The sequence below is a fragment of the Prinia subflava genome, chromosome 3 (genome assembly GCF_021018805.1).
Source record: "Prinia subflava isolate CZ2003 ecotype Zambia chromosome 3, Cam_Psub_1.2, whole genome shotgun sequence".
Lineage (NCBI taxonomy): Eukaryota > Metazoa > Chordata > Aves > Passeriformes > Cisticolidae > Prinia > Prinia subflava.
The window spans coordinates 40,632,956-40,646,273 of NC_086249.1; the positions used below are offsets into that span (position 1 = coordinate 40,632,956).

General features: G+C 34.8%; 1 protein-coding gene across 2 annotated transcripts in view; it reads left to right on the forward strand.

Annotated features, from left to right (window-relative positions):
* Positions 1–13,318, forward strand: part of NBEA (neurobeachin) — a 458,593-nt gene that overhangs the window by 179,718 nt on the left and 265,557 nt on the right. For both annotated transcript variants that reach the window (XM_063394796.1, XM_063394797.1), the window contains exons 32-34: positions 6,767–6,921; positions 10,917–11,043; positions 11,699–11,826. In XM_063394796.1, the coding sequence (XP_063250866.1) occupies positions 6,767–6,921; positions 10,917–11,043; positions 11,699–11,826 (410 nt within the window). The remainder of the gene's footprint in view (positions 1–6,766; positions 6,922–10,916; positions 11,044–11,698; positions 11,827–13,318) is intronic.

The following is a 13,318-nucleotide window of genomic DNA, read 5'->3' on the forward strand; positions in this document are numbered from 1 at the left end:
CAGAAAATCTTGAGTTCCTAGAAATTAAAAGATCAGTTATTTTTGTTGCTATTAAAGATGTGATTCCTTTTTAATCCATTATCATTTCATAAACTGGAAAATTATGGGTTTGCTGAGTTTATATACTCGGTGAAGTCTTTTGGAATGCATTTGAGAATATTTTGGAAAACACATATTTGAGGTATTTTAGTTTTCATTTTTGATTTTTTTGTTGATGTGGTGGGTTGTTTGTTTTTGGTTTTTGGCATTTTTTTGTTTAGTTGTGGCTTTTTTTCTCTTGATGGAAGGACCTTGGGGTCAGTTTTAAAGCTACTGGAAAAGGTGGACAACTTGTGAGATCCAGTCAGGTCTCTTCATAAATACAGAGACAAGTGGTCTACAAAAATATGTTTAAATTTGTGTAGGTATGCTATATTTAGAAGGAGTTCTCAGAACATCCATGTGTTTTGCTGGAATACAGCAGTGGGGTGTTCTTTTTAACTTTTTTTCCTTTTTTTTTGTGGTAACTGATAGAATGGGAAAAGACAGGAACTGTGAGAGAAGATGCACTGAAGGTTCAAATAGAGAGGTTCAATATCTGTCTGTTGTATGACTTCCCACCTTTGGAAAATCATTGATATGCAGTGGTCTAGTAAGTCATTTAAATTGGAGGCAATGTTCCTGTTAGTCATTAGATTCTCCAAATGATGATTGCCGAAAAATAAATTTGATTTTCCTGAAATCTTATTAAAAATTAGTCATGGATAAATACATTTGACTCTTCTCCCAACAAAAATGGTTAATTTTTAAAGTTAATTACAAATAATTGAAGAAAAATAGAGCACCTTTCCCATGAACCAAGAAGGGACAGGTACAGGCGTTGTCTGTTTGTAAGACACTGCATTCCCCATTACTTTGGGTGTCACAGTAGTGTGTGAACATATGAATGAAAAACCCAGTCAGGAGTGTGGGATTTAAGGGACTCATCTGGTTCCAGCTCACTCAAGGTAATTTTCATTATCTTTGTGCAGTGAAGACTGGTCCAAAGGAAATGCTTGACAGCTCCTCTAGAATATATTTTTCTAAGGTAGCAGTAAAAATACACTCCAGAGACTGAGGAATGATTTCAGATCCTGTTAGAGAAGAGGGCTGAAGTTCTATTGTCTGTATTACTAGAGAGTGCACTAGTCACTCATTTAGTAAATGTAATAAAAGACAAAGGGAAAGCTCATCACCACCTCAGCTGTTTATTTAGGAAAAAAAAGTAAATCCTTAAATTTGTAAATAGGTTCAAGGTTCAAGTCAACCAAAATTGGGTATATTAACCCTCAATTTATTTGCATCAAGCTGTAATCATATTCACCTTGTCTATCACTTAGCAATCTATACACAGGTAGTTCTTTCAAAACTCCTCTTGTCACCTGTGTAATGTGAGTCTTTTCATATTCATTTACATGGAACTGTAGGTATATCTGGCCTGAAGTTGATGAGGAGAAACGAGCATTTCTCTACTCTTTGATATAATTCACTGGCTATATAGATGAAAATTGTATTGCGTTTTTGTCTTGCTGTTTATCCCTGTCTGCCTTCTTTTACAGGACTGATCACAGCTTTTTAACCTTACTTTTTTTTTTTTTTTTCCAACATATATCCAGGATTAGGTTCCTCACCCATACTCATTTATACCTCATATTCATTGTTTCTTCTTTTTTTTCTCTATTTGATGATGTTCCTGACATTTAATACATCTACATGTTCAGTTAGATTCTATTCAGTTTCTTCAAAATTATTAAACTCTCAGTATTTCCTATTTCTCTGTTTAGCCAAGACCATTAATATTTCTTGATTAGCTTTTTTTTTTAACTTTTAAAGTTTTCCTTGTTTCTTGCCAGTATTTTAGATAATTTCAGATGCTTCAGGTAATTTATCCTGGATGTAAAGGATGGAATTTCTTTGTGAATAAATATTTACTCCTCTGCTTGATCCGAGAGTGAGGATCAATGATCTTCATGTCCTTTTCCTAAAACCACACCTCAGATGATTCACTTTCTTCTAGTTAGAAACAAGCAGGTTTTTTTTAGTAGTATAAGATTATTTCATGTACTTTAAGATTTCAAGGTTTTGGTGCATGTGTGGTATCAAATAATTGAAAGAATCATTTGCTTAGATATTCAGCACTAATATTTCATTTGCATAAGTCCCAACAACTATTTCCTTCTGCGAGTCTTTCATATCTCTTCTACAACTCATCTGTGTACCTCACAGTTTTTAATCCCTTTTTTTCTTCTCCATGGCTGTTTACTCTGAATTAAACCTTTCCTCCTTGGTATCAGATGTATCTTATCTTAATGCAGTCAGCCTAATCAAAGGTGGTTTAAAGTAGAATTCAGAATGTGTTGTTAGTACATAGTAATGTTGTAGGCTCAGGTCAGATTTTGGGGATGAAATTGGAAAGAACAGGGGGTAAACAACAGTATGTTTGATAAAGGACCAGATATGTACAGAGGTATGGCAAATATAACTAACTTTCAGAGAAGAAATATTAAGCTTTCTTTTCAGAGATTAAGTTAATCTAGCTGTAAGAACAAGGTAGCATGTAATATAGCAGACAAATTGCTTCCCACTTTCTAATGTGATTTCTTCTGAAACCTCTGAAGTTGCTGTTTGACACAGAGCATTTCTATGAAAAACTTGCCTGAAGTCTGTGCTGCTTTTTGAAGAATGCTTGAAAAATCCTCATGTTTTCTGCTACTATGGGGGAGGAGAGGAGGAGCAAGAATATTAATTCAGCCTTAAGAGGTTTCACATATCCCACAAGAGAGTAAAGTGATTCTAATTTAATTGCTACTGCTCAGATAGGTAGCTCAAGACATCCAGTATTGAAGGCTTATCTCTGACCTTTACGTTGACCACAGTGATTAAGTTGGAAAGCCTTTAAATTTTAAAATGGAAAAGAGGTACAGAATGTGAATCACAGAGAAACCTGATTTGTCTGTCACCAGCACTGTGTAGCTAAATATTTAAGTAAAGTTGATTTGAGAAAGTGGTGGGGTTTTTTAATTTCCATTTTCTCTTTTTTCATTTCAGTGCATTAATGGTATTATTTTCTATCTAGTTATTTCATGCAAATTTCTAAACCCCAGAAGAATCCTGTAGCTAGTTGCTGATGTTATTTAATGAACCAGCAATGCATAAGTAGTATGTGGGTTGAATCAACAACAGTCACCTTAAGCATGATATGAATTACGATGACTTCAGGCTCATGTTTAAGACTGGTAAAGGACACTCAGAATAAAGGAGCAGTGATTAGGCGCCAGAGGTATATTCAGAATTATAAACCACCCAACAAACACAGAAATAAAATCAGTTGCTACTGACAGTTACTATTGAGTTTTTCTGACTAAATTTGTGGGAATCATTTGAGACTCTAATGATGTGATTCAAACAACTGTGGGCCAGCTTGGAACATTTAGGGAATCTGAAATATGTTTTAAAAAACAAGCCTAAAAGGAAATACAGAAGTGTATATAACCTTTTCTTCTAGTCTGTAGATTTCTGCTCCTTCATGAAAGAAAAACCTGAATGCCTGACAGATATCTATCTATATATATATATATATATATGTATAAGGCATCTATCACAGTGAATTCATTCCTCGAATCGTATTATGCTCAAGTATAATACTTTTTTAGAAGTCTGATTCATTTTACTTGCCTGGTTTCACTGTATGTGCTGTTGGAGTGGTTGGATTGGTTAAAAGAAGACTTTCTTTACTTGAATGGCAGTCATTCTCTTTCACCTTTCTTGTTCTGCTGTCCCTCTTATTGTTTTGTACATTTTTGACCACTCTGTTGTATTGTTCATACAGTTTTTCTGTCTGCTTCATCTAGATGTCATTCTGTATTTACTCACTGTATTTTGTTTTATCAGTAGGAGTGAGACATTTTGACAAGGTCACCATGTATGACATGTCAGAAAGCTGCATTTTCTTTCAGTCTGGGATGATGTCATCTCACTGATTTTCCCTATTCCTATGGTAGAGAAGTTTCTCTTGATATTTCTGGATAATTTGTTGTTTAATAGCACCTGACCTATCCTAATGTGATGATTTAGACGTACAAAAAGAATGCCAGCCATGTGCAGAGTTTGTATCTGTGGGATTTGGGAAGGATTGTGCTTCTTGCTATAGAAACTGTATTTCAGTCCTAAACTACACTTATTGGGGTCCCTTCCAAATTGAACTGATCCTATTGCATCTGGGAAATAAAGCTGACATATGTGGTCTTTGCTATGGAAAGTTAGGTGATCTTTTAGACACTCTGAAACAGCACTGAACTGTTTAAATAGGAGGAGGGTGACCTTGAATTTAGCTTCATCTTTAGAAAAGTAACAGGAAAATCAGAAATACTTTCACGGTGATTGTATTGCCAATTTAGCAGATACTAATACAAGACATTATATGAGAGGATAATTGTTATTCTTAAAATAAAATACATGTCTTACACTGTCTCACATTTGGAAACACTGGATTGAGTGTGTGTCTGAGGAGACTGTTTAGCAGTCAGACATCCCTTCTGCTTGCATCCAGATAAGAGGTCCAGGATCTGCTCCAATGGCATGGAGAGCATGGGATGACAGCTGTCAAGTCATCTTCACATCTCCCCTGTTCTTCTTATGTTGCCCACTTTTTCCAGGTTTTGGATATACCTCTTTTACCTTTATGGACCTGTCAACCGCCTCTCTGTCCTTCCCCAAGCTCTTTGAGTCATCACTCTTCACAGTTTTTGTCTGCAAGTTCATCTTGTGAAGCTAAACATTTGCCTGTGGTCTTGGTGACCTGATGATCCATGTGCCGTTAGAATAGGCCAGTCCAAGATGCCTTTTGCTCCTGTTTCTTTCCTTCTTGTGCTCCAGTATAAAAATAGTCCCATTTATTCTTCATTCACCCTTTCTATTGCAATTTTCTACAAAGATGGAAGGTAGTGACAGTAGTTTCCTTTGTACTTAATATAATTCAAAAACATTCCCACTTAGGAAACAAGTCCTAATTTCTTTGTGTGTTTTTATGACACTACAAGGACTTGGCTTCTGAGTTCTTATTCAGTATCATAATCCAAATTCAAATATTTGATTGAGGTGTTAATTGAAATAGAGATCTTTGTATGTAGATTGGGGCTAACTTTAGGAAATTTCATGGTGTTCTGGATCAGATTAATCTAACCCCTGTAGACCCAGCTTTGTTCAGCTGTAGCTGCTGCTATGTAAACACTTCATATGAGCAGTGATTGTAAGAGTATTAACTACAGACAAAAGCAATTATTTTAGGGTCACTTATCTTAATCAATAGCTGTTTCATTGTTCAAACTCATCTCCTCCTAACGTAAATGGACTGAGGCAAAAACCCATCGACATGTCTGAGCTTACCTCTCTAACAGTACATGCTTCCGGGTAGGGGTAGACTAGTGTTCAGAATGCAGATTTCAACTGCCAGCCCTCTGAAGTGAGTGAGGAAAAAAGTGCCTATGGATTATTTTATACACTTGGTCACCACCATTCTTTAAAATCTGGGGAGACGGAGGACTCAGACATATTGGAGCAAATTACATTACTGTAAAAGATGGTGCCACACCCTGATTCATTATATGCCATCATTTTTATGAAAAAGTGTAACAAAGCAGTTACTGAAGGAAGTTCTTGAGCAAAATGTTGCCTCATCACCCTAAAGCTCTTTACTCACTCTTTTTTTTATCCCAGTGATTAATTTTAAAGAAGAATGTATCTGCTTAAACAGAAAATGTACACAATGGTGAAAATTGATTGTTCACTATTATACAAATATGATTTGTTTCAAGTTTTTTTTTCTCAAGTTTGCCACTCAAACAGACTTGTAAGGAGAAGGAGGTTTTACAGATAAACAGAAATATTAGAAAGAAAAATGTAAATAAAATTGCTTCCATTATGAGAGCCGCCCAGTGTTGAAAAAACATTGTCTCCAAAGAGCAAGTCTTTTGGTCTTCACACTTAAGAAATCCCTAAGTGTGATTTCATATTAGGTTAAAAAGTGTTTGAAAGCAATGTTGTCTGCTTATATTTGATATTATCAAATAATTTTTGCATGAAAGCCCTCTTCTCTTAAAATTCAAATTCTCAAGAGTGGTTTTTAAACGTCAGCAATATCAATACTGTGAAAGCAAGTATTGTGTTGCATTTTTTGCTGTTCAAGGTACATCATGTGCCATTGATTTAGATTAAGATGAAACAAGGCTGAACCTAAAATTGTTTCTTAACCATCACTGTGAAAGACTGATATGTTCATGGTACTGAGGGGAATAACCTATTGTGCAAATGGAAGGCAAAAAAATATTCCTATCTTAGGTAGCTTCATGATGAACAACAAATGCAGAGGCTTTGTGACTGCATGCATATAGACTTCGAGTCTGCTGGCAAAAATTCTGACAGCTAACATTATCTTTGCAAATCTAGAGCACATTGCAGTGTTATGCTGTTGATAGCAGTGTTCTCAACATATTGAGATGGTGGAGTCTTTCCATTTTGTGGGTGTTGGAAGACAAATTATGCTCTTCAGAGCCACAGGAAGCTACAGAATAAAGATAGGAGTAGGGTTTTAGGGCCTGTTAAAAGAGTCTTACCCTATTTCTGGAAGGTTAAGAAAGTTTACTATATTATGTATTTCTCAGCAACGGCACCATACAAAGCCCATCACAATCAAAAACTCTTCCTGGCTCTGTTGTGCACTTTTGGTAATCTGTTGTTTCTTTTGCCACAGGAGTGTGGTTGTACCCGTGAAGAAACCCCCTCCGGGTAGCCTGGCTGTCACCACCGTTGGAGCTGCCACGGCCGGGAGCGGACTGCCACCGGGTAGTACACCTAATATATTTGCTGCCACAGGAGCTACACCAAAAAGTATGATTAATACAACAGGTATTGTCCTTCAATATTCTTGTGACCCTCATTTTGTCTTTGTTTTTTGTTATGTTACCTTTGTTTTTTTAATCGTCTTCGTGTTGCTGTTTTTTATAGTTCCGAAATAAAACCTGGAAAGATTAAACCTTGGCCTTTATTATGGACAGTGTTTTCTCTTGGTCTATATTTATAATCTTTGATAGTGCACGCTGGACTTGCACAGCCTTAAAGAAATTAATTAATAGTCTCAATATTGTTTTATAAGTGTAGTTTAGAATTGAAATGGACTAACTTTTCTAGTGCTCTGCATTAGAGTATGTTTATGTGATACACACCAATTTATCCCACCTTATGTATCAAAGAAAGTAGAGGCAAGTAGCCACTTAATAAAAATATCATATATTGTAGAGAGTGAATATTTTGGACAATTGCTATTTGTCAGTGAAAATTATGCTCTTTTTTGGAAGGTTTTTTAGTAAGAGACTACTTAATTTAACTGAATTCATGCCTTATTAGCAGTTGTTTTTTGTGACCTATAGAAAGAGGACTAGACCCTCTTTTAAAATTCTTTTTAACAGTAGTAATGAGAGTCTGTATCATGAAGGAGCCTGTTGACAATGGAGACTAGTTTCCATTGAGAAATGAATCCTTACTGAGAGCAACTGCTATTTAACTTAAAGTCCTATGAAATATCTGACTGTAGTCTTTTTTCTTTCTAAATAAAGGCAAAAGTACTTGAGAGAAGAGCTCTCTTCAGGGATATCACTACTTCATTTAAGGGTTGGGAACATGAAAATCTCTCTGGTGTTGCAGCAAATAGAGGTGGATGCTTTTGGCATCCTTTTGCTTTATGGAGTAATATGAACTCATTGCTTTTTCTTTCCTTTGGCAGATTACCTTTAATACCTGGTAATAGAACTTTGATTTTTCTAAGGAAAAAAAATATTAAAATCTAATTTTCCTGAGGCAAATGGGAGGAATGACTCCTCTGAATAATGTTATTGCTTATCTGAACAGTTCCATTTGTGTAGACACTTCTGTTAATCTTGAATGGATTTCTGTTTAGGTATTCTTATGTCCTGCAAAAAAATATCCTGCTCTGGAAACGTTGTTTTCCAAATAATACTGAATAGTGGCGAGCTTTTCAGTCTTCTTACTGATTAAATATCTGAACTGTTTTGGCTGGAATGTAGTAGCTCTTTTTTGTAAGTAATTGCATTTTAAAATCAGTCATTTCCTCCATACCATTCTTAGTAGAGGGCAGTATTGTAGAAGCCATGGTACATTCACTGACAATTAAAGGCTCCTTTTTTTGACAGGTCTTCCAGTTTCTTTTTTTTTTTATGAAATTGTTTTTGATCCTAATCTGTGGATTAGCTAGATTAAATGAAAAGTGCTGATTGGATGGAATTTTGAGAAGTATGAGGTTTAATTAGAACTATATATGTACTGAATTCTATAGTAAAGCATTATTGGAAGATTTGAATTTTTGAAGATCTAAGTTTTATATTAACATTTTAGAAATGCTAAACATATTAATGACAGTTAAAAAAAGTAGTGTCCTACTGAAAAAATATAAATGAATGTTAGACTAAAATGCTCATTTTGCCATTTTTAATTAAGCTACGCCTATGATAGTCAGAACAGTGACTCATATGTCAGTTTTTGAGACATATCTAAAAGCTTTCTGGCTTATATACTTTCATTCTATAAAATATTTATGTTATTAATTATTTTAAAGTAGTGTATAGAATTTAATTGAAAAGCACCTTTTTAAAATTTTTTTTTGCTATGATAAAAAGGAAACAGAATACAATTTTTTAGAAACACTAGATGTCCCTCCAAACCTATTTACAGTTGTTTTTACAGTATGTCACATATACTCTAGGAATACAGTTATATCTATGTGATGGGTAGCATAATCTATAAGGTATATTCTATGCTGGATTTATGTGAAAGGTTTTTTTTTCAGTTATTCATGGGTTACAGTCAGTGTTTACATTGCATCTGCCATCACTGTCACAGTCAATGTCATGTCATGACTTAATGAGATGTGTGTTACTGAAGTCCTTTAGTGCTGTGAATGCATCTTTGGGGACCTAGGTTTCCTTCCTTCATCTTTCTATGTAAGAAACTGGTTTTATAATTTCTTAGACTGGATTTCTGTAGTTCATATCCTGATTCTCACTTCTACATTAACCCAATAGTTCTAGGTGTGTTTGATCTTCTGGAAGCCTAGCTGGTTGAACAACTGAGCAACTGCATTTTTAATGCAGTTAAAGATTTTCTTCTTAATGAAGAAAATCTCATTTTGGATGGAAAGGAATAAACAATAAAAATATGTGTTCCCTACATATATAAGAATAAAAATAAGTGAATAAATACACAAATGCACACATGGAGACATATATATGTATACGAGAAGGCCTAATCTTTTTCAGAATATCCTATTCTCAGTTAAGCTGCTGTGATTCCTAGGTTGGGAGAGATAGCCTACCTTATATTTTTGTGTTTCTCAGTGTGTTTGGGTACATTTAGAATTTGTATTTAATCCAAGTCAGAACACACAGTGTAAGCCACAATCCATCTCCTAATTCCATTATTAAAAAAACTGCCTATATTAGTTTCTAATCTAAATCCTGAATCTCACCATCTACTTTACTTCAGCAAGCCCAGTAAATCCTGCTTGCATTTGGTAGTATTTTAAATTTAAATGTTCTTAAATGATTTAATCAAAATTCCAATCTTTACCTTCTTTTATCAGTAAAAAATATCTAAAGAAAAATTAAAGAAAAAATAATTGTTCCTGCTGCCAGAGTATTTTTCATGCTTACCAACATTTAACCTCTGCTCCACTGCTGGCTTGCTGCTTAAGCAGTTAAGAAATCATAAATGCTTTGTCGAGCTCTGCAGGAAGCTGAACAATAGTGTGTACCTGTGTAATGCAAAGGACAGTGATGTATCAACTGCTAAAACTGACCAGAAAGAGAAAGTTAACAATTATCATTTTCAAAAATGCTCAGAATAATGTCATTGATCTCTAAACTGAGGCTCTTCACCCTTCATTGCAACTTGGATAAATCTTGCTGCCTGTCAGCCTCTTCTCTGGCAGCACTGCAGTCCCACAGGCTTTGAACTCCAAGCACAGGACTCTTTGTAGATACCTCTCTTGCAGTGATGTGTTGCAGAAGGACTGTGCAGAACAGGGACAGCATTTATCACAGCACTCTCACTGTTCATGGCCTCTCTGAGCCTTTGCTGGTTTGCTTCAGAGAGGCTGAACTCACAGCGCCATTTCAGCAAACATGATAGATTGGCATTTAGAGTCTAAGTTTAGCCCTTAGCTCTGACCCAGATCACATAAAGTATAAATGTATGCTCTGTGTGCATCTTTTTTTTCTGGGCAGCTGTTCACAACCCATTGAAATGATACCCCCACTGCCCTCCTTACTTTTAAGATCTTACAATTCTCCATGATTCAAGGAAGGAAACAGAAAAACTGTAATTAGAGTCTTAATACTCCTCAGACACCAATTTCCCCCATTACTTCCTGAAGTGATGTACATTTTCTATCTTCCCTGTAATTTTTAATTTCTTTTTAGTTTCTGCCTGTAGTTGCAACTGGGCAGCCAAGTGTGCATATATAAATATATTTTAAGAAATATTTAAAATTTTATTCTCCAGTCAATCTCATCTTAAGTACACCTTTATTTTGGAAAGATCTTGCTTTACAGTATGATGTAAAATTATTTTCAACTTTGAAGTGTAATTTCAAAATAGTGGAAATGAGGTAAGGACTTATTTTGCCTGATTATTAATAGGTTTCAAGCTTATTATTTTTAGACCAGCAAGGTTAAGGTATTAATTTTTTGATAACCATATGGAAAGGTTTTCACTGTTTTAGAATAAATAACATTCTTTCCATAGTTAGAAGTAGATTAATAACACAAAGACTATTTTAAAAGTTTTGTTTTTTAAGACTGAATTAAGGTTTTGTGTTTTTTGGGGGACAGGTGCAGTAGACTCAGGATCTTCTTCTTCCTCTTCGTCATCCAGCTTTGTGAATGGTGCTACCAGCAAAAATCTGCCAGCTGTCCAAACTGTTGCTCCAATGCCAGAGGATTCAGCTGAAAACATGAGGTATGCAAGTTCTGTCTCTTAATATTAATTATAATTTCTCTTCCCAAATTACTGTAAAAAATAACTCATTTAATGTGCATTACTGCAGTTCTACATGTGCTAGAGTGTATATACTTTTTGGGCATCAAGGATCTGTATACTAAAATAACACTTCACTGAAAAGTCTGAGTTTTTCAACTGAAGACTCTAATCTGCTCAAAAGATACCAGACACTAAAACTTCATTAAAGTAATTTTTCAGCTGGCTGTCTTATTTTCTTTATTCAATAATGATAGTACATATTGGAAAGTAAGCAGTTTGGTAATGGAGCACACAGAAGTGGAAGGAGACACTCAACCTCTCCTGAGCAACAAAAGGCCTGCATTAAACTGGAGAGGACAAAACCAGACCTTTATTTGAAAATGTAGATAAAAATTTTACTTGTTCTGGAGTACTCTGCAAATACTGTGGAATTTATGAGGCTGACACACTGCTGACTCTGACATGACATTTCCATTTACTTAAAGCCATTTAAAAACTGTAGAGTTTAATCAAATTATGATCATCCTCTTTTCTAAAGAAGCTTACAGAAACTTTTAAAAGCAGGTGTGATTTGACATCTTTTAGCTTCCTTTGTGAAGTGTTCTTACAATCATGGTCTCTGCTTTTTTCACAGTATCACTGCAAAGCTTGAAAGAGCTCTAGAAAAGGTGGCCCCTCTCCTCCGAGAAATTTTTGTTGATTTTGCCCCTTTCCTATCTCGAACATTATTGGGTAGCCATGGACAAGAGCTGTTGATTGAAGGTATTGTTCTCTTATGAGATTATGTCATTTTAGTTATTATTCATTTGCTATGACTATTTTTTATTTTCACTAAACTTTATATAACTATTTTAGATAAATGAATTGATCAGTTGTTAATACATTGTGATTTTACTTCTTTGCAGTATACATTTCATTTAAAGAAGTTAAGTGATAGGTTTTGTACTCTTTTTTTTCCCCTGACTTGCTGATATGTCCTATCAAAAAATACTCTCTATAGTTTGCCTTTCTCTCCTCAGAATAATTCAGTGCTTCAGCCTGACTTTGAGAAACAGTGAGAATACAATTACAAAGTGTAAACTACTCCCACAGAAGAAATTAAAAAGAAAACCATGCTCCAACATCATTGATGCCCATATCTGTATTTGGTAGGGCTGTTTTTTCCTCAGGCAGATCAGTTGGATTCACAAAGGCACATAAAGAGCTGTCCCTACAGGAGGAATAAAAACTGATAAATTTTAAAGAAAAGTATCCTTGACCACTTTCAAGGGTTTTAATGGGGTTTGTGTGCTGTCTTTACTACTTCATAGTTAGAAAATTTGCGTCATAGATGAAGCAGGAAGTAATGCAGAAGTTGTGCAGAATGTGCAAATATGGCAAGCTCATGAAGAAAGTAATTAATTGGTACTAATGAAGATAAATGGTGAAGGGGAAATTTGCATGAGCATGCACTGCTCCCAGGTCATGTGCTCAGAGGAATACATTCAGCCAAGTAAACTTTTTCCTTCCAGGATTGTTCTGACACACAGCATTGCTGTTCATTGAGAGGAGGAAGTCTCATTCTGACAGGGCTCATAGTATGTAAAGATCTACACAGAAAAAATTCAGCTTTGTGTTCAAATTCCAAACCTCCTTCTATTATACATGTGTTTTACCTAAATATTAGTGTACAGTTTCTCTATGGTAATTTCATGATTACATCTCACAGTGTTGGTTCTAGTTACCAGAAATATTTGCATCTTGTAACTGAAGTTTTCTAGAACCTTTTCTTCTTTCATCTTATTTCTTAATAATATTATTGTTTAATAATACCAAGGAATGGTATCGTAGCTTAGTAACAATCAAAAACTTCAGGTATTTTTTATTGTTAATTTTCTAGCTTGTGAGTAAGCTACACTTCTTGCTTAATGACACCTAAATTAATGGTCTGAGATTCACATTGAGATGACTGTAAGATAATTTATGGGTTACATTCTGAACTCTCTTATTTCATTGAAGTTGGCTGCAAAATTTGTAGCAGTATTATACTTTTCCATTTGGCAATTGAATAATACACTATAGGTTTTATAAAATATGACTAAAATTATGTTGGTTTTACCTGAGTTCTTTTACTGATTAAAAAAAATTCTTCATTGATGTCATTCTGATTTTGTCTTTTTTTCAGAATTATAGCATGAACAAGGCTATAACAGTTCCCAGAATATGACAAAGACTGAAATGCTAGAGGTCACAGGAATCTCACAACTGTACAGCC